Genomic DNA, 24,257 nt, shown 5'->3' with positions numbered 1-24,257 from the left:
CCTTATAATCAAAACCACAGTTGGCAAAAACACAAACACTTTGAGACCGAAAACTGATTTTATTCCATCAATCACACATTTACAAAAAGTATATCCCATTTTATATACACATATGTACAGTGAAATATAAACACAAACCGTATTACTAACTGTGGATTCATTCATACGGTAACTGAAAACAGGCATTGTAACTAAACATATCTTACATATGTTAACTCTGCTGGGGTGCCTTAGTGCAAATTGCGTGCAAATACAATGTAGGTACAGCATCATATTTGTTCGTGCTGTGTTCTTCCTGGTTACATCCATTTGTTTAACTCTGAGGCAGCGATTATTTAGGACATTAGACTATGGCCAAAAGGATACTTCTTATGTAGGTTTGGGATGTTTTTAATCATAATTTGTAGTGAGATATGGCTTTGTTAGACTTCTTTTCATACCACCTTTAACTGACAAAATCACTAAACAGCTAATGTAAAGGCAAGCCAACTGGTAGACACTGACGGTATTTGAACATGGCTTAAAAGCATCACCGCTAACTTAACGTCATCCTACATCAGATCACCTCACCTCTGATCCCATCAGATACCAGACAGAGGCCGACGACAAGAACCGATCATGGTGGTCGGATCTTCCAGGGAAGAGTTCAGACTGCGTCTGTGGACGACACGGTCCTCAGCCACAAGTGGAGAGGTGCGGTGGGACCTAGTGGCGGCCTGTGGGGGGCGCGTCCCCCAGCCTGACGCTGCCCAGGAAGGTGGTGTGGTTGGTCATGCTGACAAGTGTGTCCTCGTACACCATGCGTACGGAGATCCTCTGGCCGGCACGCAGCACGCTCACGCCCGCCGTGTAGCACGTGTTGAACTTCCTCTGGCCTGTCTCGATGCTGCAGGTGCAGCGCAGGAATGGGGCAGTGTCCACCATGACCTCGTAGCTGGCAATGTCTGTGAAGTTGAGGTAGTACACCTGGGGGAGAGGGAAGGAAAAATGAGGATGTAAAGTAAAAAAAATAAAAAGACAAGGGATACACAGAGGAAAAGGAAGAGTTATAAGAGAAAAGATGAGTGGACATGACTATAGTTCCATGTGGTTTTAGGTGAAAACAAGTACTTTTGGTTGGTGTTTTACTTAGAGATATCTACTGAGCTGGAGAGAAAGAGATGGGGTCCAGCGCTCTGCAAAGTCTAGTCTCGGTTGTTTACAACTTGGCCTTGTATGACATGTTTTTGTGTGTCAAGGCGTTGGAGTTGGGTCAACAATTTGAGTTCATGTTTATCCGATGGTATTATGACAATGCAAATGGAAGGTCGTTTCAGGATTGGTTTTCCCTCAGAACCTTCCCACACAATTTTACCGTTACAGAATTTTCAGATAACTTTTTGTTCTGTTAAACAGAGCCATCTACAGCTGTGGTACAGTAACAAACACATTTCACTGTATAAAGGACTTTAAATAATGAATCATATTTAACACTAGCCTGGCTCTGCCCTCCTACGTACTTCCGCTCAATTTAGATTCTGCTTCTGTACTAGGTCTGGGAGTTCGACACAAGTCGGTTTTCTCCAATCATTTTCTTGTAGGGCCAATCAGCGAACAGAGGGAGTGGCTGAGAACGATGACGTTGATGTCGTGTGCTAGTTTGAGTTGTAGTTCGGTAATGGCAGCGGAGAAAGATGCGAGCGAAGCCATTCATTTGGTCCATTGTGGCAACGCTGCCGAATATCCAAAAGTTAAAGCCGGAGCAAGAACAATCTTTGCTAAGTTTTGTTGGTGGCCATGATGTTGTGGCCCTCCTCCCCACGGGGTTCGGGAAAAGTTTGATTTTCCAGCTACGGCAGCTAGCTCCGTTACAGTAGTGGTGAAGGAGTTGGCTAAGGCGAACGCTAGCGATTGGTTATGGCAGATCAGAATGGCTCTGGGCAGATCCAATAGTTTTAAACTTCAACAGAGTACCCACCTTCAAGGAAGTTAACGCTTGTCAATGGAGCGATCCCAGACCCTCTGTACAAATGAAATGTATGAGGGTCTGGTTAGGACCAGGCTAATTTAACACTCCTTAAAATGCAAAAAATAACTAGTTGAAGTCTGTCTCCAGCACCTGTAGTCTTTTTAGTCATCTCTCTTTTGAACTGATACTACAGTTTGCTTTTCAACGTGACCAGAATCTGCTCCTAATACCTCAGGTATGATATGGAATACTAGCCAGTAGGGTCCAAAAGTCTGACACCACATTGAACCAAAGAGGAACTGAAGTATGGAAAGCCAAGCATTCTGTCATCACAAGAAGCTCAGATTGTGCTGGGATAAAATGGGTCATTGAATTTTGCACAAGCTTGTGGAGTCCATGTGTTGGGAAGGTTCTGTGTTGGCTCAATGGGGTGTGTTAGTTGTCACCATGGAGTGTCGGTAAGAACACTGGACGATGAGGCACAGGCTTTCGTTCCTTTCCTTTACTTAATAAACTTGATGTGGTAGTTATATTGTGCTTGTGAGTGTATGTATGTTTGTTTGTGTGTGGTCTGAAACAAAGGGAATATACAACTATAAGTGATACAAAGTAAACATATACATACATATATATATATATATATATACACAGTTTGTAACAAGCCCGAAATTAGGGCACACCAGTTGAACAGATAAAGGGCTAAGCTAGCAAAGGCAGTCTATGCTAATGTACGCACCGAATGATACCTCTATTTAAAACTGAACGTCGGAGGGCTATCTCCGCTTTCTTGACATCATAACATGTACAACACAACACAGGCATAAACCAATACGGAACAACAAAGCAATGACACACTTACTTCGTATTCATTGACGCACACGAAGAACAAATGAAACTATAAACTTCCTCACTGTACAAACACAACGAGCATCTCTCGCTCCCATGTCAATCGCTCTCAGAATCAGAAAGGGATTTATTCGCCATGAAAGTTTGCACAGACAAGGAACCTGCTTTGGCAGGAATGTGCACACAACAAACACATACCTAAAATTTAAATTTAAATATGTGGACTAACTATACTAAGGGTACATAAACTAGCAGTGCTAAATGGGATTAGAATATAATTAAATATACAATAAAATATAAGTTGCCGTAAATTACAATATAAAAATAAAAAAATACAAATATTACAAAAAATACAAATGTACAAGATACCATGTTGTAATGCAGTGCAAAAAGCAGAGTGTTTTAAGCAAGAAGTCAATTGAGTCAGTGTGGTCCCTTGGCCTTGTTGAAGAGGCCAACAGCGGAAGGGAAGAAACTGTTTTTGTGGCGTGAGGTATTGGTCCTGATAGACCGCAGCCTTCTGCCGGAGGGGAGTGACTGAAACAGGGAGTGTCCAGGGTGGGAGGAGTCGGCCACAATCTTCCTCGCTCGCCTCAGGGTCCTCGAGGTGTGCAGGTCCTCGAGGGTAGGCAGATTGCAGCCAATCACCTTCTCAGCAGTACGGATGATATGCTGCAGTCTGCTCTTGTCCTTGGCAGTGGCAGCAGCGTACCAGACGGTGATGGAGGAGGTGAGGATGGACTCAATGATGGCTGAGTAGAAGTGCACCATCATTGTCTTTGGCAGGTTGAACTTCTTCAGCTGCCGAAGGAAGTACATCCTCTGTTGTGCTTTCTTGATGAGGGAGCTGATGTTCAGTTCCCTCTTGAGGTCCTGGGAGAGGATAGTGCCCAGGAAGCGGAAGGACTCCACAGTGTTGACTGGGGAGTCACACAGGGTGATGGGGGTGAGTGGGGCTGTGTTCCTCCTGAAGTCCACAACCATCTCCACTGTCTTAAGAGCATTGAGCTCTAAGTTGTTCTGGCTGCACCAGGTCACCAGGTTGGCCGCTTCCCACCTATAATCAGACTCGTCTCCACCAGAGATGAGCCCAATAAGGGTGGTGTCGTCCGCAAACTTCAGGAGTTTGATGGACGGATGACTGGAGGTGCAACTGTTGGTGTACAGGGAGAAGAGCAGAGGAGAAAGGACGCAGCCCTGAGGTGATCCGGTGCTGATGGACCGGGAGTCAGAGACTTGTGTTCCCAGCTTAACGCACTGCTTCCTGTCAGACAGGAAGTCTGTGATCCACCTGCAGGTGGAATCAGGCACGTTCAGCTGGGAGAGCTTGTCCTGAAGCAGGGCGGGGATGATGGTATTGAAGGCAGAGCTGAAGTCCACAAACAGGATCCTGGCATAGGATGCTGGGGAGTCCAGGTGCTGTAGGGTGAAGTGGAGGGCCATGTTAACTGCATCGTCCACAGACCTGTTGGCTCTGTAGGCAAACTGCAGGGGGTGCAGTAGAGGGTCAGTGATGGATTTAAGGTGTGCCAGCACCAGGCGCTCGAAAGACTTCATTACCACAGAGGTCAGGGCGACGGGTCTGTAGTCATTATGTCCTGTTGGCCTTGGCTTGTCTCACAACGTTGCTATTGGCTCGCTGAGGCATGTCTCTCACATGCACAGACGATGCAACATCACGTCTCGCACTCGGCCAAAAGCACGTGTCCAATCCACTCTTTTACAGCCGCCCCTACATTCATTGGGTGAATGTATGTCCTGTAGACGGTACCTAAGAAAGAGGTGCCTGCTGGTTATCATCATCCGTAACGGCAGGCAACCTGATAAGTCGAGCAACTGGTCGATGGTATTGTCTGTCCTTGACCTGGACAGCCGCTGAACGTATGTGGCCATCAGCTACAGGATAGATGGTCTCGACCCGGCCTACAGGTCTTCAGGTCTTCAGTGTCTTTCATCCACTTTTGTCTCAACTGAAGGCTGGGCAGATACTTCTTAATGAAGCAATTCCAGAATTGATCTGCCAGTACCTGGGAGTGACGCCATCTCCGATGACTCAGCAACTCCGACTCGGGATAGACGAGTAGTTTGGGGTCACAGGATCAGGATTGGCCACATCAGAAGAGACATAGCCCAACAGTTTGGAATTCAGTATAGCCTCAACCTCTGTCAGTTGTGTCCTGAAGACTTCCTCTGTCAGTGTTTGAACTTCTACTGTTGTACGGAGAGCAGCTTTGACTGAGCGGATTTCACGTTCCCACATACCTCTGAAATGTGGTGCTTTAGGCAGATTGTATTTGAACCGGATCTTCTGCTTGGCCAGTTGTGTTTGGAGGTCCAGACTCATGGCGCTGAAGGCATCCTGCAGCTCTCTATCACCCCCTCGAAAGTTGGTTCTGTGGTCACAGAGAAGTTCAAAAGGAGTCCCACGTCGAGCCACAAACCGTCTCAGAGCCATAAGAAAGGCATCTGTGTCCATGTTATAGAGCAGATCCAGATGAACACAACGGGTGGTCATGCACTTAAAAATCACACCCCATCTCTTTTGGTTGGATCTCACCCGCTTCACCAGGAACGGTCCAAAGCAGTCTACACCTGTAGAGTAGAACACTGGCTTTAGGAGGCGAAGGCAGGCTGGAGGGAGGTCTGCCATCTTTGGAATCGTGGGCTTGGCCCTCCACTTCTGACACTCTATGCAGGAGTGTTGGTGCTGTCATATGGGTTCTCTCCCTCTGAGTATCCAGAAGGTTCTCCTCATGACTTTTTCTGGTCCAGGATGGCACATTTACATTTACATTTAGTCATTTAGCAGACGCTCTTATCCAGAGCGACTTACAGTAAGTACAGGGACATTCCCCCGAGGCAAGTAGGGTGAAGTGCCTTGCCCAAGGACACAACGTCAGTTGGCCTGACCGGGAATCGAACTGGCAACCTTCGGATTACTAGCCCGACTCCCTCACCGCTCAGCCAACTGACTCCCAGTTTGCAGTCATACTGACGTATGAGGAGACGGGTTATGGGATGTTTGGGATCCAGGACTATGGGATGCAAGGTGTCTGAGCTGAGGTCATTGGCGTGACGTAGTCTGCCACCCACACGGATGAGCTCAACAATGGCATCAAACTCGGGAGATAGGGTAAGGAGGCGACTGGAAGGGGAAACAGGCTTCCCATATTGGCAGGCCTGTGTTTCTTCTGGGAAACTATCCCTCTGGGATTGCCGAATCAGTGCAGTTTCGGCCTTTTGGTAATCAGCTGCTCCTGGGTTTCCTGTCTGGTCTGTTGTCCACTGTTGAGACCTGCAGGTTGCTTCCACCAGGTCCTCAAAAGTTGAGTACATCAGGGAAAGGGGGATTAACGGCAGTTAAGGTTAGGCCACACAACTGAGCATTACGAAGCTCGTTGGTGTCCTCGGTTGGTCCGGCAGCCAAGCCTACAGGCCATGAATGAGGAGGGAGGTAGAGGAATGGGGGCCCTTGAATCCATCTATTAGGCTGTGATAGTTCCATTAAACCTTTCCCACGGTAACATCGTCAGCTGGGTTACTGGCTGTATCCACGTAGCGCCAGGTATGGCTGTCTGTGAGCTCCTGGATCTCAGCAACTCTCGTGCCTACAAACACCTTGAACCTGCAAAATTCAGATTGCAACCAGGCTAGCACAGTCGTAGAATCTGTCCATAGGACCGTGCTGCTAATCTCCAATGAGAGCTCACAGTGAAGCAGCCTGGCGAGCTGTGCCCCTGTGAGCACAGCACTGAGCTCCAGTCTAGGTATCGACTGTTGGCGTTTTGGAGCCACCCTGGATCTGGCTAGGATGAATGCCACCTGGACCTCACCTTGGTGTTCAGTGCGGAGGTACGCGACAGATCCATAGGCCGCTTCCGAGGCATCACAGAAGATGTGTAGTTCCCTCCTAGAATCCAGCACATCCAAATCGTCTGATACGTAGCATCTAGGAAGGGTGATCAAAGGAAGGTGCTGCAGCTCTGCTTCCCATGTTTCCCAGGATTGAAGGAGGTCGGAGGGGAGGAGTGGGTCATCCCATCCTCTTTCTGTTGCCCACAACTGTCGGATCAGGACTTTGGCTCTGGTGGTGAAAGGGAGTATGTATCCCAGGGGATCATACTGGCTCGCTAGAACACGGTATATATTCCTCATTGTCACCTTCTGAAACGGGAGTGGGCGGTGGCGGTAGTGGAGAGCGTCAGGTAGACAGTGCCAGCTCAGACCAAGGGTCCTCTCCTGAGGGTCTGCCTGGCTTTGTGAGATCCACAACTCTGAGTTCTCGGATCTGGCTTCTTTGGGTAGGTGTCTTACAACAGACACGTAGTTGCTGGCCCACTGACGCATCTCAAATCCACCCGAGGCGAGCAGGGATGTCAGATTGTTCACCAACTCCCGGCCTGTTCCTGCCGAAGGGGTGCTTTGCAAGCAGTTATCCACGTAGAAACAACGTTCAACTGACAGTGACAACTGTCACTTGGCTGACAGTAGGTCAGCCAAGTGACATGGGCTGCACGGTGTGCCAAAGGGAAGAACCTGCCACTCATACACATCAGGTGGTGCTCGTCTTCGGATCCCGCCATTAGAACCTCAGAAGGGACTTGTCTTTGGGGAGCAGGTGGATCTGGTGAAACATCCCCTTTATGTCACCACTGATAGCCAGTCGATGTTGTCTGAAGCGTATCAACACACCCAAGAGTGTGGGCCCTGGTAACAGGAGCTTATTGAGTGTTTTCCCATTGTAGGTGTAGGAACAGTTGAACACCACTCTGTCCTTTCCATTGTGGGTCACAAGGTGGTGGGGGATGTACCATGATTCCCCTTTCATGGCGACCTCCCCTGATGGTATCTTGATAACATAACCAGCTTTCTCAAGCTTCTGGATCTCATCTTGATAGCTGGCAGCCAAACGTGGATCTTTAGCTAACCTGCGTTCGATGCCACGGAGGTGGCTCATCACTGCTTCTTTTGGTGCCTGCAATGTGGGCATGTCCTTGATTCACAGGAGGGGAGTTGCGTATCGTTGCACTCCGTCCACCTCCACTTGGATGGTCTGTGCCTCTAAACATGTTGATGGCATCCTGGTCCTGTCGCGACCTGGTTACCATCTTCTCGTCCCTGTATGGTAGGATGTCCATCTGCCAAAGCCGTTCAACGTCTCTGTATAAATCGGCAGAAGATGAGCAGCTGCTTATGAAGAGGCACTGTGACGCTGAGAGTTGCTCTTGTAGGTGCTTGGATGGGCCTTGTAAAGTCCAACCGAGGATGGTATGGATCGCTGCTGGGCCACCTGGTGAACCCAGACACACTTGCTCTACTGGGGTTTTGAGATCAGGGTGATCTGAGCCGATCAGAAGTAGAGGCTGTGCCTTTGAGAAGGGGGGTATAGGTATCCCTCTAAGGTGCACATATTTCTCCTGTAAGGCACTCACCGGGTAGGTGTACTCAGATAGCCCCAGCTGGTTGGCTGTGAAGGCTCCTTGCACCGTAAACCGTCTCTGTGGTTGGCTAGCTGGTGAGATGGTGAAGGACACAGGAGGTACCATGCATGGTACGTATATCTTGGTGCACCGTGCGTAGGTTCAGCTGCTCTGGGCTGCCCTCTAAGCCGAGGTGTTGTGCGGCAGTAGACAGAAGAATAGTACGCTCTGAGCCATCGTCTAGGATGGCAAAGGTGTTCAGTGTCTTCTGCTGGTGATGTAGAGTGACTTCCACTACCTTCAGGAACACCCTGCCGCCACAGCGTGACTGGTCTAAGTACAGAGTCTCTGCTGTGGAGTTGTAGAGGCTACTGCTTTCTTTGGTGGTGTCACTCGCCCGTTGATTAATGTCATGCAGGATAGACAGGTGTTTTCCCTGACATAGGCGACATGGCTTCTTGAGGTCACAGTCCTTGGCCATGTGAAACCGAGCACATCTCCAGCAGCGCTTATTCTCCTCGATCCAGCAGACAGGCTGGTCTTTAGTGAGTGCAGTAAACACTGTGCACTGGGTCAGGTAGTGTCCTGTAGAGTTGCAGTACGGACAGAACGGTTTACCTTTGGTGGGTGCTTTAGGTGGGACTGCAGCATTCTTGTCTGACCGGGCTGTTGTGTTGTACTGTTCTGCCCCATGCAGCACAGTAGTATGCCCACTTTGGCTTCGTGGTGCATATTTCTGTTCCCTGGACCCTTTCTTCTTCACTGTGACCTTGTCTGTCGGGTCAAACTCCATGCAGTTAGCTTCTAACTGCAGCCAATCAGCAAATTCAATGAGAGTACTTTGCCTTGTCAGGGTTGTACCTAAGGTGGTTTCTCAGGAATTGCTGCCGCTGACTGCGAGGTAACCTGTTAAGCAGGCGATTCACATTGGAGCCGCTATGAAGTTCTTCGACAACGTCTTCTCCCAAAGCTTTGAGCATGCCAACGATAGCTTGCACTCTAATAGAAAACTTGTCGAAGGCTCGTTCATCACTAGCGCTGATAGGTGGTAGGTTCTCTAGGGTCTCTATCTCTTTGAGCACAAACTGGTACGGCCGTCCATACCTACTGTCCAGTGCGTGTAGGGCATTGGTGTATGGCAGGAGGGACTCTGCGTGTGCAAGAACCAGTCTGTGGGCGTTGGGGACCTTCACATACTTGAGAAGGAGGGAGTACTTGTACTGCTCTGACAAGCTGGGGTGGAGGAGATTCCCCAGGGCCATGCGGAGTTCCACATACTGAGCCCTTTCTTCTTTAGTAAAGTCAGGAAAGGTGGGCCCCTCTACAGGTGGAAACCCGTAGTGTGGAGCATAAGCAGGGACATGCTGTACGGCGTTAGCATGTACCTGCGAGGAGACCACTTGAGTAGGTAGCCAGTGACTACTGTTGGCATAACCTTGTGCTGGGGGTGCAGCTGGGTAGTTTGGGTGCAGTGGTGCTGACTTAGGTGCAGATGCAGACTGCCTGTTGGGCTCCGGCACGGACAGAGACTGAAAAGGAGGCTGCAGGAAGTGGTCGGATAGCAAACCCTTGATCGCTGTGTGGCTGTACTCTCTGGTCTATCGGGGTGCAACATGGCGATGCATAGGAATGCTCAGAGCGGTCTCTGCTAAGAGGAGGTGGTGAGGGGTACTGTTGGCTACCCAGGCAGTTATTTTTCAGTACCTGAGACAACTCTTCTACGTAGGAACACGGAAGCTTAAGAGACTGCAGACAGGGAGAATGGCTAGAGTATGCATCATGTTGAGTCGCATCAGGTGTCGGCTGTCCCCTCTCCACTGATTTCAGGATCGGGGTCCGAGGTGTCTTATGGCTGAATGATGCTCTGAACAACTGAACAGATGCTTGTGGACTGTTGCATTGCAGGATGGTCTCCAAGAACTCGGTCTGGCGTCTAGCTGTCTCACTCTGCTGTCTGGTGATCTCCACTATCTGCTGCAGGAGGTTCTCAGTCGTACTTGATGTCCCTGGTTGTGGTGGTTTGGGACTGTTGGGGGTGGATGTCATCACATGTTCTCTGCGACGAACAAACTGCTTGGTGGGCTCGTCTGCGTAGCTGACCACGTAGTCATCCAGGTGTGCAGGCCTTCTGGTTTCCCTCTGCGTACGCAAGCTGGAGCCAGGTGCTGATTTGGATTGACTGTGCCCAGAAGTTGCCATTGTAACGACTATCCGGCTCGAAGGACCAATTTTGGTGGGGAGGTTCTGTGTTGGCTCAATGGGGTGTGTTAGTTGTCACCATGGAGTGTCGGTAAGAACACTGGACGATGAGGCACAGGCTTTCTTTCCTTTCCTTTACTTAATGAACTTGATGTGGTAGTTATATTGTGCTTGTGAGTGTATGTATGTTTGTTTGTTTGTGTGTGGTCTGAAACAAAGGGAATATACAACTATAAGTGATACAAAGTAAACATATACATATATACATACATATATATATACACAGTTTGTAAGAAGCCCGAAATTAGGGCACACCAGTTGAACAGATAAAGGGCTAAGCTAGCATCGGCAGTCTATGCTAATGTACGCACCAAACGATACCTCTAATTACAACTGAACGTCGGAGGGCTATCTCCGCTTTCTTGACATCATAATATGTACAAAAGCACGTGTCCAATCCACTGTCTTTTACACCATGCCAGTTCAAGTGCACGCTGTCATTCAAGCAAAACAGGAGGACAAAATTCAAATGTATTCAGAAATTCAGGTTATTGCTCAAATTAAGCTAAAAGTATCGTTTGGAATGGGAAAATTATGCATTCTAAGCACATTTTTTATAGAAGTGTCAAGTGGTCTCAGTCTTTTGGACCCTACTGTGTAAATCAGAATTCGGTTTATTCGCCATGTATGTTATAGAAACACGGAATTGACTGTGGCAGGGAGGTGCAAACACTAAACATATACGAATCTTAAATACACTATAGATAATAGTTATAGGGTTCAGATAGAGTTTGATGGGTATAGATTGAAAGACGGAAAGAGAGAGATGGCTTTGTAGAAGAGTTAGGTCAGGGACCGTACTCACTTCTACCTGACTATAGATGAAGTAGACTCCATCCAGCAGAACCTCCAGCTGCCCGGAGCGAGAGTGCATCTTGAAAACTCGGTGGTGGATTGACACCATCTTCCAGTTCCTCAGCACCCCCTCAGAAAGATCTGCACCAGGAGAGGGGGTAGGATATAGGGAGAGAGAGAGGAAGGGGGAGGGAGAGAGAGTGTGTGTGTGTGAGTGAAGGGGGAGAGAAAGTGAGAGGCAAGTCTACTGAAGTAAGGAATTATCTGGAAAAGGAGTGGCAGATAAGAGGGAGAGACGACACATGAAGGCAGAGGGAACAGAAAGAGAGTTGACAGCACAGTGGTAAGTGCAAAGTGGTAAAGAAGCACTTCCTACCTTCCCTGACTTGTATGGTGGTCTCTTGTCCTTGGAGGTGTACAACCGCTGGCTGAGAGAGGCACAGTGACAAAGACAAGAGCTGAAGTAACCACTGGACAGTGTTACATGTACAAAATCTACATTACTACAATACAGCTTCCTATGTTCTGTGTTGTAATGTCTGGGATGTATTTGTTCAGTGCTGCTATGCAATGTACCTGGAACTCCTTGGTTTTGGCTTTCTCTGCCACCCCTGTAAGAGACACATCAGTCATCAGAGAGGGGACAAAAACATTGGCAGAGAATGAAGGGGAGACGACACACCTGACGCACTACAACATATCAAACATCCTCACGCCATAACTGACATCATACCTGACAATCACTGTGGTAACCTAGCCAAGGACACGGACCACGAAGAAGGATATATCAAGCGGTAGCTTTATATGAAAGAGCCGAGGTTGCCATACAGGGTATACTCAGGTACTTTCCTCGTGCATACGAGAATCAGAGGAAGTGCTAAACTGGTGTTAATTTATACTAGAGCTCCCCCCTGGTGGTATAACAAAAGAACCATTACAACACCCCCCCCCCCCCCCACCAAATTCCAACATTCCCCGAATACAAATCAACTCGTCAAATTAAGCTAAGTTAGTGTCCTTGTCTTTCATAACCTTAATTTTAACAACATTTCTATTTGGCATATACACTTACAACTGGCACAGTCAATTCAATGTAACCCATACAGTGATTAACCCACAATCAGTCTGTCTGGAGGCTTTCGAGCACACTGTGACCTGCGCACCATCTCCGGGGCTGTAGCTGGCACTGCCGGTGTAGGTGTTTCGGCCTGAGTATACCCTGTATCTCATCCTCGTCGCCATGTTACATATCCTCATATTTCCCAAACCCGGGGTGAAAGCTCACCCTTCTGTGGGTCTCACGCCACTCTGGGTCCAGCCCCAGACTACAGAGGGGTCCAGACGCAGAGTACTGAGGGGTACCGGGGGGTCCAGACCCAGAGTACTGAGGGGTACCGGGGGGTCCAGACCCAGACTACTTGGGGGTACTGGGGGACCAGATCCAGAGTCCTGAGGGTACAGTCTGCCATACCTGCGGGTCCTTGCTGTCCGGGGGGACCCTGGAGCCCAGGGGGGCCGGGCGGTCCGGAGGGGCCAACTGCATTGCTGCCTGGGATGCCAGGGATGCCAGGTATCCCTGGAGGGCCCTGGGGCCCGGGGGGGCCAGGGAGACCAGGGGGGCCCTGGGCACCTGGAGACCTCTTTCTACCTGCAAAGGAAACACAGTAAGACTGCAGTCAGATAATTTTTGCAAAAAAAACATTTATTTATTGAGCTTGGCTCAATCTATGTCCAAGGAAATGAGACCAAACTACACGTTCCCCCATGGTGCATTCAATCCTTCCTCCTTGCTGTAAACACTGATTTAAATCGAAGATAAGAGAAGTGCCATTTGTAATCCAAGTATTATCAATCAGCATGACTCAGATTCTACCTTCAACTCATCAAGTGGTATAATCAGAGCAAGGACATACAGTGGTGAAGAACTAAAGCTGACATACATTCTCAATTAGTGGTACCTTTTCTCCTTTCTTTTCTCCTGCCATTGGTCTCTGAAAAAGGAAAACAGACTGATTAGGAATGAAAAATAGGTTTTAGCCCGGGAATACTGAACACAAGCTAAAATAACAAATCCTAATGCCTTGGAGAGTCCGGTGGAGGTACGCGTATGTGTGTGTCTGTGTGTGTCAGTCTGCGGTATCTTCCAGTGTAGTAATTTGTAAGTGTGGTTTGGGTCTTCACAGAATGAGAGCCTTAAGCATTCACAGGCAGTGGAACTGGAGAAGATCATTAGAGAGATACTCTATCCTGCCAAAACCCTCTCTTCGGAATTAAGCCCAGATGGGGAATGCATATGAAAGTGTGTGTGTATTAAATAGTGTGTTTGTGTGTGTGCATGTATATTGGTAAGGCATCACCATCAATGCTTGAAAGATGCATGCATTTTCATAGGCCGTGTGCGTGCGTGTGTGCAGTGGAAGAATTCCTGTCAAACAGCCGTTTCTCTTAGGCCATGTTTACTATGTCATTAGAACTACAAAGGCCATTTAACCTTCACCCCCCACAGTGACATTCCCTATCAGACATATGGCCAGTGCGTCTACCCTGCCTAAATCCCTAAAATGCATCTCCTAACAAGCAGCGGACCTGCAGTATGAGGAATCGGGTGTGCCCACCGCAGCACACACATATCTTAGGCTGACATTACAAAGTCTGTGTGTAGTGCAACAGACCTGGGAGTCATTATTTTTTAGAGACAAGATTTTTACACATGGTTTTTCTTCTTTGGGGGGGTGGGGGGGGGGGGGGGGGGGTTAAGGTTTACCCCCAAAATCTTAATTTAAGCACAATCACCGCACTGCGCTCTCAAGTGTTCAATGTCACGCCACAGCTTCCAGAACGTCATCAGGATGCACTTGCTGCACACACGGTACTTCAAAGACACAATGCCTTTTTCTTTTCTTGCCTACTTTGCATTCTAAACAAATAAAATCTAATTCCTACATATTGACCAGATGGCTGAGCACTTGTGATCACTATGAATGAGAAAAATATCCCCCTCCCCCTCATGAACATCCTTTTTGACTGGTTGGTTGACTGGTTAGCCCAACCAAGGTCATCCCAGAGAGCAGTGCAGCTCAGGAACCTCTGGACCAGAACACAGCACTCTGAAGACTCCAAAATTATTCACCGGGAGAGGGGAAAGTCAACACCAGCCTCTCTGTCTTGCTCAAATCCTCCATTTTCCTTGTTTGCCATCCAAGTCCTAATCAGTCCCATTCTCGTCAGTCCCTGGCCCTATAAACGGCTGTGTTTTGTGGAGCTGCTGCTCTTAAATAGGCATTAAAAATAAATAAATACATTTGATCCCACAAATGTGAGAAACCATCAACAGGCTGTTTGCAAAACGTAACATTTAAGAACCTTAAATCCACCGTAAACCTGATGTTAGCATCTGTGACATCCCTCTGAATTAGCTAGTGAGTTCAAGGAACTCAATGCCCTGGCAGAAACTGCAGGAGATTCAAATCAAGTCTTTTGTTAGCTACTAAACACATGCAGATGGATTAGGCTAATCGATATACAGTTAGGTCCATAAGTATTTGGACATTTACACAATTTTCATCATTTTGGCTCTGTATACCACCACAATGGATTTGAAATGAAACAATCAAGATGTGCTTTAAGTGCAGACTTTCAGCTTTAATTTCAGGGTATTTACATCCAAATCAGGTGAACGGTCTAGGAATTACAACACATTTTATATGTGGCCCCCCCCTTTTTAAGGGACCAAAATTTTTTGGACAAACTAACATAATCATAAATCTAATTGTCACTTTTAATACTTGGTTGCAAATCCTTTGCAGTCAATGACAGCCTGAAGTCTGGAACCCATAGACATCACCAGACGCTGGGTTTCGTCCCTGGTGATGCTCTGCCAGGCCTCTACTGCAACTGTCTTCAGTTCCTGCTTGTTCTTGGGGCATTTTCCCTTCAGTTTTGTCTTTAGCAAGTGAAATGCATGCTCAATTGGATTTAGGTCAGGCCATTGCAGAACATTCCACTTCTTCGCCTTAAAAAACGCTTTGGTTTCTTTCGCAGTATGCTTCGGGTCATTGTCCATCTGCACTGTGAAGCGCCGTCCTATGAGTTCTGAAGCATTTGGCTGAATCTGAGCAGATAATATTGCCCGAAACACTTCAGAATTCATCCTACTGCTTTTGTCAGCAGTCACATCATCGATAAATGCAAGGGAACCAGTTCCATTGGCAACCATACATGCCCACGCCATAACACTACCTCCACCATGCTTCACTGATGAGGTGGTATGCTTTGGATAATGAGCAGTTCCTTCCCTTCTCAATACTCTTCTCTTCCCATCATTCTGGTACAAGTTGATCTTGGTCTCATCTGTCCATAGGATGTTGTTCCAGAACTGTACAGGCTCTTTTAGATGTTTTTTGGCAAACTCTAATCTGGTCTTTCTGTTTTTGAGACGCACCAATGGTTTACATCTTGTGGTGAACCCTCTGTATTTACTCTGGTGAAGTCTTCTCTTAATTGGTTGACTTTGACACAGATACGCCTACCTCCTGGAGAGTGTTCTTGATCTGGCCAACTGTTGTGAAGGGGTTTTTCTTCACCAGGGAAAGAATTCTTCTGTCATCTACCACAGTTGTTTTCCGTGGTCTTCCGGGTCTTTTGGTGTTGCTGAGCTCACCAGTGCGTTCTTTCTTTTTAAGAATGTACCAAACAGTTGATTTGGCCACACCTAATGTTTTTGCTATCTCTCTGATAGGTTTGTTTTGATTTTTCAGCCTAACGATGGCTTGCTTCACTGATGGTGACAGCTCTTTGGACTTCATATTGAGAGTTGACAGCAACAGATTCCAAACACAAATACCATACTTGAAATGAACTCTAGACCTTTTATCTGCTCCTTGTCAATGAAATAACGAACTCCCTTTATGAGGGAATAACATACACCTGGCCATGGAACAGCTGAGCAGCCAATTGTCCAATTACTTTTGGTCCCTTAAAAAGGGGGGGGGCACATATAAAATGTATTGTAATTCCTACACCGTTCACCTGATTTGGATGTAAATACCCTGAAATTAAAGCTGAAAGTCTGCACTTAAAGCACATCTTGAATGTTTCATTTCAAATCCATTGTGGTGGTATACAGAGCCAAAATGATGAAAATTGAGTCAATGTCCAAATACTTATGGACCTAACTGTACGTTGTCTGTAATAACTCTGTGATCCATCAATAACATGAGCATAAACAGTCATGCTCCATCTGGGTGGAATAGGACAACGCGCGGGTAAAGATAGCTGGGTGAGCTAAAGGGCTGTACCTGACTCTGGTGTTTTTTTGGGGCTCCGTTTGGTCCTGTGGGTGAAGCTCGTTCCCGTCTCCGAGATTTGATGGTCACCGGGGCGCTGAGGGACAGTAGAACAGAAACGTTGCTGGCGAGCAAAAGGTCTGTAGGAATATGTATGATACAAACTGTACATTTAGCTATTGTAGGTTTTGTTCTACAGTACAATGGACCAGTCAGAAGGTGTGTGTGTGTGGCACGCTAATGAAAGTCTTCACTGAAAATACTACAAAAATAAGGATATAGAATAATAATGAAACATGACACTGTAACCCGTCGGCCTGTGACAACAAGTCAAATCAAAAGGACCAACTGGATGAATCGTTACCCGAAGCTCTACACGTCTTCATCTTCCCTGTGTGCGTGTAAGAGGGCTGCGCGTCTGTAAATCATCCTGTAACCCTAGTCCCCGCCGTCTGTGTCCCTGGCAGGGGAGACGGTCACCTGGGGACAGGTGCTCGGAGCCTCACCTTGCGCACACAAAAGGGCCGACACTCAGGGTGTCTGACATGAGAGCGCTCCCTATTCAAAAGACACCTGGTTTTAGCGCCATTCAAAAACGGCATGAATGAGAGGATAAATGGCTTCAACAACAAGACAGGCCGGCCAGCCGCATCACCTATGAGGGTGACTGAGGGGACAAACGGCATGCCAGCTCATGTGACCTGACCTACATGCGCCCTGCGATCTTTCTGGGTTTTCATGACCTGGAGGCAGATGAACCAATCGGAACACTTCAAAACCCCGCTAACAGCATTCCAGAAGCGGAACACCCTTGAATTTGGGGTTCTGGCTTATAAACCCCAGTTCCATGTTCCAGATCGTTGCATCTATCTTGGAAACGAGAGAGAGAGAATAAAGAAAGAGAGCGTGTGTGACAGGGAGACAAACTCTGCAATTACACAACAAGACCACCCAAAAGCTCTTCTTTTTGTTGAGTCTGACAGTGTGAAGAGAACGTTCTCGGGCAACACTTTGGTGTTGGGGTGAGTAATGACCAGGGGAGCAGACCAGAGGGGGACTATGTATAGACCCAAATAGACAGACTCTTATTGGGCATCTGCTTTGCGTTAGTATGCCTGGGGTCTCCCAAACAATGACACGTGCACAGGCAGCCCCTTGGCATGGTCAGCCAGTGTGATATTACAAACCATACATCATAAGTAGATAGAAGTCTAGTCTATTTGGAGGATTTCAACCCACCACCCCACCATCAACACACACAGTCCATAACTGAACTGTCATGGCCGGAATAAGACTACGTTTTTAGACAGACAGGCGGAAAAGATGTGGTTCTGTGTGGAGAGATGGACAGGATGGAATCAGAACCAGACTGTGAAAACCGACAGGACAGCATGGATTCTATTTAGGAGGAACAGCCCCAGCTCTGGTTCAGATCCTCGCTCTACCTCAACTCAGATGTGGCGCCCCGCCGGCGAGGGATGAGTTGGATCATGTCAAACACCCTTCGGCCATGTTGGGCCAAGCTGACAACAGTTAGAGTCCACATCACTGACCGGCCGCCAGCCAGCCAGCCAGGGATGACCTCACGAGACCAAGAATGCCTGGCCGATGGCGAAGACTGTATGCTTGAACGGTTCGCCGCTACACAGGCCTCCAGATGTCAAAGCGAGCACAGACGGCTGTTCATTTGGTCTGCAGGTGCCTCCAATCAACATCGCGGCTCCAGCTGTTGGCTTGTGTGTGTGTGTGTGTGTGTGTGTGTGTGTGTGTGTGTGTGTGTAGAAAGGGGAAGGTCGTCCCTCAAAGGATTTTGGGTGCACAGTCAAACATGTGGCTTTACATTTTCCTCTGTTCTGACAGCCAAACATGATCCGAAAAGCCAAGATTAAGCACGGCACAGAAGAAAAAGAATATAGGAAAAAACACAAATCTGCTAGGCTTCAGCTGCAACCTAACTGCGGAGCTTTATAGTTCAACAACACATTACAAACACTAGCAAGTTAAAAGTTTTGCTGGGGGGTTTTCCCTACGTAATTTAGGCTTAACAGCCCCTGTGCCCTGAATGCCCTCCAAGGGCATGCTGAGTTACAGTAAATCTTCACAGAGACACCGCAGTATGCCAAGTGCCAAATACCGACGACAGTTTTTTCAATGAGCGGAGAATAAAGAAGAGAAAAAAAAGAAAACAATTAATTAGGCAGCCTTTAAATCTTCAAAGCCGAACGTGTCTCGAAGCTAACAAGTGCGGCCGACAGGGCCCGCATGCCACATGCTGCCGTTCCCCCAGCTATGTCAACTGCGGTGAGCGTAATCACGGTTGTTTAACCCAAGCATCTGGAGAGGGCCAGCGTAGCAGGATGCCTGTATCTACAGCTGGGTCTTTTAGGACCACGGACCTCCTTCACCTCACAGAGTCTCAGAACCATCTGGACTGGGTGGCAGGCTCTCTCTCGCGCTCTGAGGCTCTCTCACCACAAACACACAGCTCTTGTGTGTGAGGTGGTCGAGTAGGGGAATTAGGCTGTGGCACGTCAACATAGCAAGTCCCCTCTGCCAGAGGCGGAGCAAACCCTAAGACCGGGGAAGAGGAGTTGTAGGTGGAACTGAATTGCAGCAACAGAAAAAGGTAATTAGGTCAGTGTGAGACTATAGGAGAGAGAAAACTGGAAATCTGTGTTGGGATGAGTAAGGTCTCTCATAGAACCCGTAGCCAAGACTGAATCTGCATTCAGGCCTTTTCCCTGAAGTGCCCCATAAATACCAAACCAATACACAAAAAAGGGTTAAGCAGGTAGTCCAACATTTGATCAGCGCCAGTCTGTGTGACAGAGAGAATAAACAATCCATCACCAGCCCAGGGGAAGAGAACCCCCCCCCCAACTATTCTAATAAAGCCACCTCAGCCCTCGGGCATTACACCTGCTGGTGATCAAGCTGATTACTATCCCTACACCTGTTCTCGCACCAATTCCATACACATCACTTACTTAGGAACTTTCTTTCTTGCTGTCGCTGTATATTTTTTTATAAATCTTTAATCATCTTTTAAATAATTTTTTTACGACTGTAAACCTGTTATTTATCTTGGGCATCAATAAAGTACCTTCCTACCTACTCTTTCGCACGCACGCACGCACGCACACACACACACACTTTTGCTCTCTCCATTCCACTTCCATTGTACCCTAACCAGTAGGTTGTAACAGTACAGTAACCCTACTGTACATTCTTCTCTTCGCCAGCACCATCAGCTGCCCCGCTTTCTGAGCCTTCTACGTTCTAGTTCTAATACTCAATCTGTCTCATTTACTTACCCCAACCACGCTCAAGAGACAATCATAATGGTACAGTCATTATAGCTGCATGTAGCCAAAACACTTCAAACCCCCTTTCTTTTACACGTCTGCCTGGTTGCTATGGTCGGATTCAGATCGATGTTTACCTCTGGACCCTCTGCGCCGTCTTCGCTGTGAGCTTGTTGACCATAAGACACCGGGCTAGCCACTTCTGTTCCATCTAGTTTCAACGCAGCGTCCCGCTTCTGGAGAGAAATCTCCCGTTTCACTTCAAATCGGAGATCAAGGTAACAGATGAGGGTGATCCCGTGCAAGGAAAGCGAGAGCACGAAGAACGCCAGGAACAGCGCGCCGTTGCTTCTGCTGTTGCGACTGCATTTCTGGTTACACGTGCATGAAGGTGGTTGGGGCAATACTTTGTCCGGGAAATCGTCTTTCAAACCATCACATGCCATTGTCACAAAGAAAGCCAGATGGTTACATTTATCTCGGCATAATCAGGTCGTATGTCGTGTTGGTTCTACGTCTAATCATTACCCAGATAAGTCAAACTGTATGGACGAGATACAGATGGAAGACGGTGAGAACTTTGTGCATCCGTAGTAACAATAAAAAGTCCGGGTCCGAAGAAACGCCTCTGTCTATTGTGATTGGTTCCCACTTAAATCGTAACTCCCCCACGAAGGCCTCCACTCCCCCACCTGTTGAGTTAGGGAAACACAGTACAGCTTTCCTAGTTTCGTATATCACACTCGTCTACACCTTTTTCCTTTCAAATAAATGTAAGAAATAAAAAAAACTACTGCCAACAATATACACTAGTATTTAATGGTAAAGCAGGCAAACGAGAGCACACACATAATTTATTTTATTCGGTTCGTTTACAATAACTTGATCATGTACATAACTGCATGAAACACGGTTGTGACACGTTGTGCAGGTAGTTGAGAATCACCTTTAAGTCCTTAGTTGAATTTCCTATTTATGTGCATAGTAGCGTGTATACTAATATTAGTGCCTTGTTGGTGGTCTGCTGTTTCAAATTGTAGTTAGAGTTCTAGTGCTAAGGTGTTTTAGCGACATCTGTTGGGCAAATTTCATTATTATATTCGTGCAATAATGACAAAATTACTCTATATAAAATCCTTCCACGATAATTGACCAAATTCACACCAAGTCTTTGCTCATTTACAAAACTAAAGCATGTCTGAGGGCAGGAATCACTTGACAAAGATATGTAAATCTTGGTGTGACTTGCCTGGGTGAATAAAGATTCAAGAGAAAGTAGTTTCACCACATCAAGTTTGACATCTTCTTTCCCTTTCTGTTCAAAGCAGACCTTGACTCCTTCCTGTCAGATGCAGGGATCCAGAGGAAGCTGTTCTAAGGCTGTGTCCCTCCCCAGGACAAGAGTGATGAAGCCAGGCTAGTCAGGACCTGAGACCCTGCCAGCCTGGATCTCTTTCTCCTGGCAGATTTTTGTTGACAGCTTCCATAGCCTTTTGTTTAATCTATATTATTCAGCTGGTTTGTTTAGGATATCAGAGAGGTAGCTTTCTAGACACCCCCATAACAGTGAGCTAATTAAACTACTCACTAACTGACACGCTCTCAAGATCTGACAAGATCTAAGAGTTCTGAACTGACATTGAGTCATTACAGCTTTATTTTATATGTTCTGCTCTTGGGCAGTATATCTCAGCATTGATGTTGTCCTTGACTACCTGCTTCTGAGAATTTCATAATGTCTCTGTTTCTCTTTCTCTCCCCCTCTCTTCTTATATCCTTTATCTTTCTTTCTCTACCCATCTATTTTTCTGTCCTCTGTTTATCTTTCTTTCCGCTGCTTCCATCCTTTGTCCCTGAGCAGCTGCAGATGTAATTTTTCCCTGTAGCCACCAGAAGGCAGTATTGGCATGCCAAAAACAAACACTTAATCAGACCTTTCAATGGAAAGAAAATACTGGAGATACACTCAGTAGAGTCAGTGTATTTGCCCAACTGTGAACCAATTTTGGTGTCTTTAATCTCTACGCATGCTTAGATTAATGTATTTTTGAGGGCAGAATTCTCTATAATTTGATGACACGCTACACTGCAGGTTTGGAGCTCTGAGTGAAGTCACAGGCTTCTTGACGATCTCTCTATAGTTATAATGTGAAAGAGTCAAACCCAGGGAAGTCAGACATAGAAAGTAAGTCACCCTCTTGAGGCCTATGTGGCCGAGGGCTCAACCTAAGCGTGTTAGTCACACTCTTCATCCAAGCAGCAAACACAATGACTTGGAAGCAGACAGATTATAATGGAGGCATGGAATAGTCAGCCACACATCTCCTCTCTCACTTCTCATACATTTTGCATTATGTTTATGTGCTGCATTCTGTGCTTTTGTTTTGTTTTCTTCAGTTGGGTGCCGTAAATTATCAAAGTTGGCCTCCTGGCTGTCTGCTTATTGAGTCCTGTTTGATCGGTTGAGGATTTGTTTTTGTTTATGTTTGCGAGAGAAGAGGTCAGATAGCTTTGAGGCAATGACCCGAGTGAACAAAGCTATAGAGAGTCAGCTAGTCTTTTTCAACTGTTACTGTCTCGCAGTTAGACCCCAGCATTCGTCAGATAGTTAAAGCGCAAACATTGTGGTGATGATGGTTGGGGATAAACAAAGAGTAGAGTGCAAACATCCTGGTCCACCCTGGTTCTGCAAATGCTGCAGTGAAAAGGTTATCTACATGCTTACACAGGGAGCTTGGTTTAAAGTGGCATCCTTGTCTTGTTCTCTGTTTGGATCTCTGAAGAGACCATCTGTGGAAATTGAGACAATGTGATGTGTCCTTCTGTAAAGAACTGGAGCAAGGTGACTGTCCTATACTCTCGTCTGTCATATTCTGTAAAGTAGTCTTGGAGGCTGTGGCACCAGTTAGCAGAGCTCTGCTGTATACTGTGCTTTAATCTCCCACAGACTTCTTGTGTAAATGAAAGCACGTCCTCTCTCTCCCCTGACTATGATGAATTCAATGCCACTGTGTGGGTCTGTCTTAAGGGTTCTTATCGAGATTGAAGTGCTTCCTCCTCCCCCGCTCTCTCTTTTCATCTCTTTCCTTCTCTTTGTCCTTCTCTTTCTCTCTCTCTCTCATCCTCCATCTCCTTTCCCTTTCCCTCTTTTTTCTCACTGTGTTAAGAGCAATGCTCTTTGGGGTACCAAACACTCTGGTTGATCTTAATTGGTTTTTACGTCCTCACAGAATTGGTTCTATTTGCAGACTTTTTACTGCCAACATTTTCTTTCTCTCCTTCTTCTGCCTCACAAAGGCCCACCAATAGCATGCCTGGGTCTGATAATGAAGCCAGCCAGCTATTTGAAGGTTGTGATGCTGGTCACTGGTCGGAATGGGTTGGTAACTGATGGAGTTTGTTGTTGTTGAGAGTTCATCATGGTAGCTAACTCCTCTAGCTACCGTCTTTCCTCTTCTCTAACTGCAGCCTAATCTCTCCCTGGGAAAGTTCTGAGGTTTGCCGACTCGTCAGACTCTACCGGGGGGAATACCTTGCATCTTCCTGATAGTAGAATTGTGGTTACAACAAAACATGCTCTTGTTCTTATCTGTGTTCTGTGTTTAAGGGGTGTCATCTCATTATTATAGTATTTTATTACGTGTATTAGAAGATTGTGTGTCTGTGTGTTTATGTGTGTATGCTCTACCCTGCAGCTTGGCAATAGTCCACTGTGGGCTGGCCTGCCTGTTACAGCGCTGCCCCATCAGCTCAGACATGGCTCTGTAATTGTATTTATTAATGAACCGACACTTCTGACACACACACACACGCTGTAAAACTTGGGCCTCCAGAGAGAAGAACATCAGTGCTGGTGTGTCAACTGTATAATGTAGAAATTAAAATAATCCATACCTGTTAATTAAAACACTATATCTACGAGTTACATAGGGGTAACTCTACCAAAGGCTGTTGTATTGCATGTGTGTATGTGTTTGTGATGCCCCAGCATTTATCAAATATGCTGATCTGGTGCACAACATCTCCTGGTCTCTCTCTCTCTTTCACACACACACACACATTTTCAAACAAACATCATTGTCTTAATCACCAGTAGGATAAGTTTATGGGACCACAGAGGAACCAGTGAGATGAGAAGACACTCTCCAAGGCACCAGCTACTTGTGTGTCTGTGTGTTGTGTCTCCCAGCAGTGATTTAATGCGTGGAGAAGCAGCAGGATTTTATGAGTCGTAATATGAACCAGCCTATTGCTTTACAACTCCACTCTTCGCAGGATGCCTTGCTGTAGCAAGATACTTTCCCCACAGATCACTTTTTTTCTTTTTTTCTTTCTTTCTTTCTTTCTTTCTTTCTTTCTTTCTTTCTTTCTTTCTTTCTTTCTTTCTTCCCTCCCTCCC

The 24,257-nt window shown here is 46.8% G+C and overlaps 1 protein-coding gene across 2 annotated transcripts; it reads right to left on the bottom strand.

Annotated features, from left to right (window-relative positions):
- Nucleotides 1-52: 52 nt before the first annotated feature.
- On the bottom strand, nucleotides 53-20,375 carry LOC136954303 (ectodysplasin-A-like). Of its 2 annotated transcripts, none has more exons than XM_067247901.1 (8): nucleotides 19,996-20,375; nucleotides 16,566-16,650; nucleotides 13,227-13,259; nucleotides 12,740-12,916; nucleotides 11,845-11,879; nucleotides 11,645-11,696; nucleotides 11,279-11,409; nucleotides 53-966 (listed from the first exon to the last, which is right to left on the bottom strand). In XM_067247901.1, the coding sequence occupies exons 1-8, from the start codon at nucleotides 20,302-20,304 to the stop codon at nucleotides 706-708; spliced, it is 1,083 nt and encodes a 360-aa protein (XP_067104002.1). In that variant the 5' UTR covers nucleotides 20,305-20,375; the 3' UTR covers nucleotides 53-705. The 2 variants fall into 2 exon arrangements, with proteins under 2 accessions (XP_067104002.1, XP_067104003.1); XM_067247902.1 differs by having other exon boundaries at nucleotides 11,285-11,409.
- Between the last annotated feature and the right edge of the window lie 3,882 nt (nucleotides 20,376-24,257).

Source organism: Osmerus mordax, chromosome 12, assembly GCF_038355195.1.
Source record: "Osmerus mordax isolate fOsmMor3 chromosome 12, fOsmMor3.pri, whole genome shotgun sequence".
Lineage (NCBI taxonomy): Eukaryota > Metazoa > Chordata > Actinopteri > Osmeriformes > Osmeridae > Osmerus > Osmerus mordax.
The sequence above is the reverse complement of the archived record's forward strand: the minus strand, read 5'-3'. Positions and strand labels throughout refer to the sequence as shown.

Coding starts and splice junctions, on each gene's coding strand:
- LOC136954303 (XM_067247901.1), bottom strand. CDS start 20,304: ATGGCATGTGATGGTTTGAAAGACGATTTCCCGGACAAAGTATTGCCC. Junction 16,651..19,995: donor ACGGCGCAGAGGGTCCAGAG/GTAAACATCGAT, acceptor ACTGTCCCTCAG/CGCCCCGGTGACCATCAAAT. Junction 13,260..16,565: donor CAAAAAAACACCAGAGTCAG/GTACAGCCCTTT, acceptor TTCCTTTTTCAG/AGACCAATGGCAGGAGAAAA.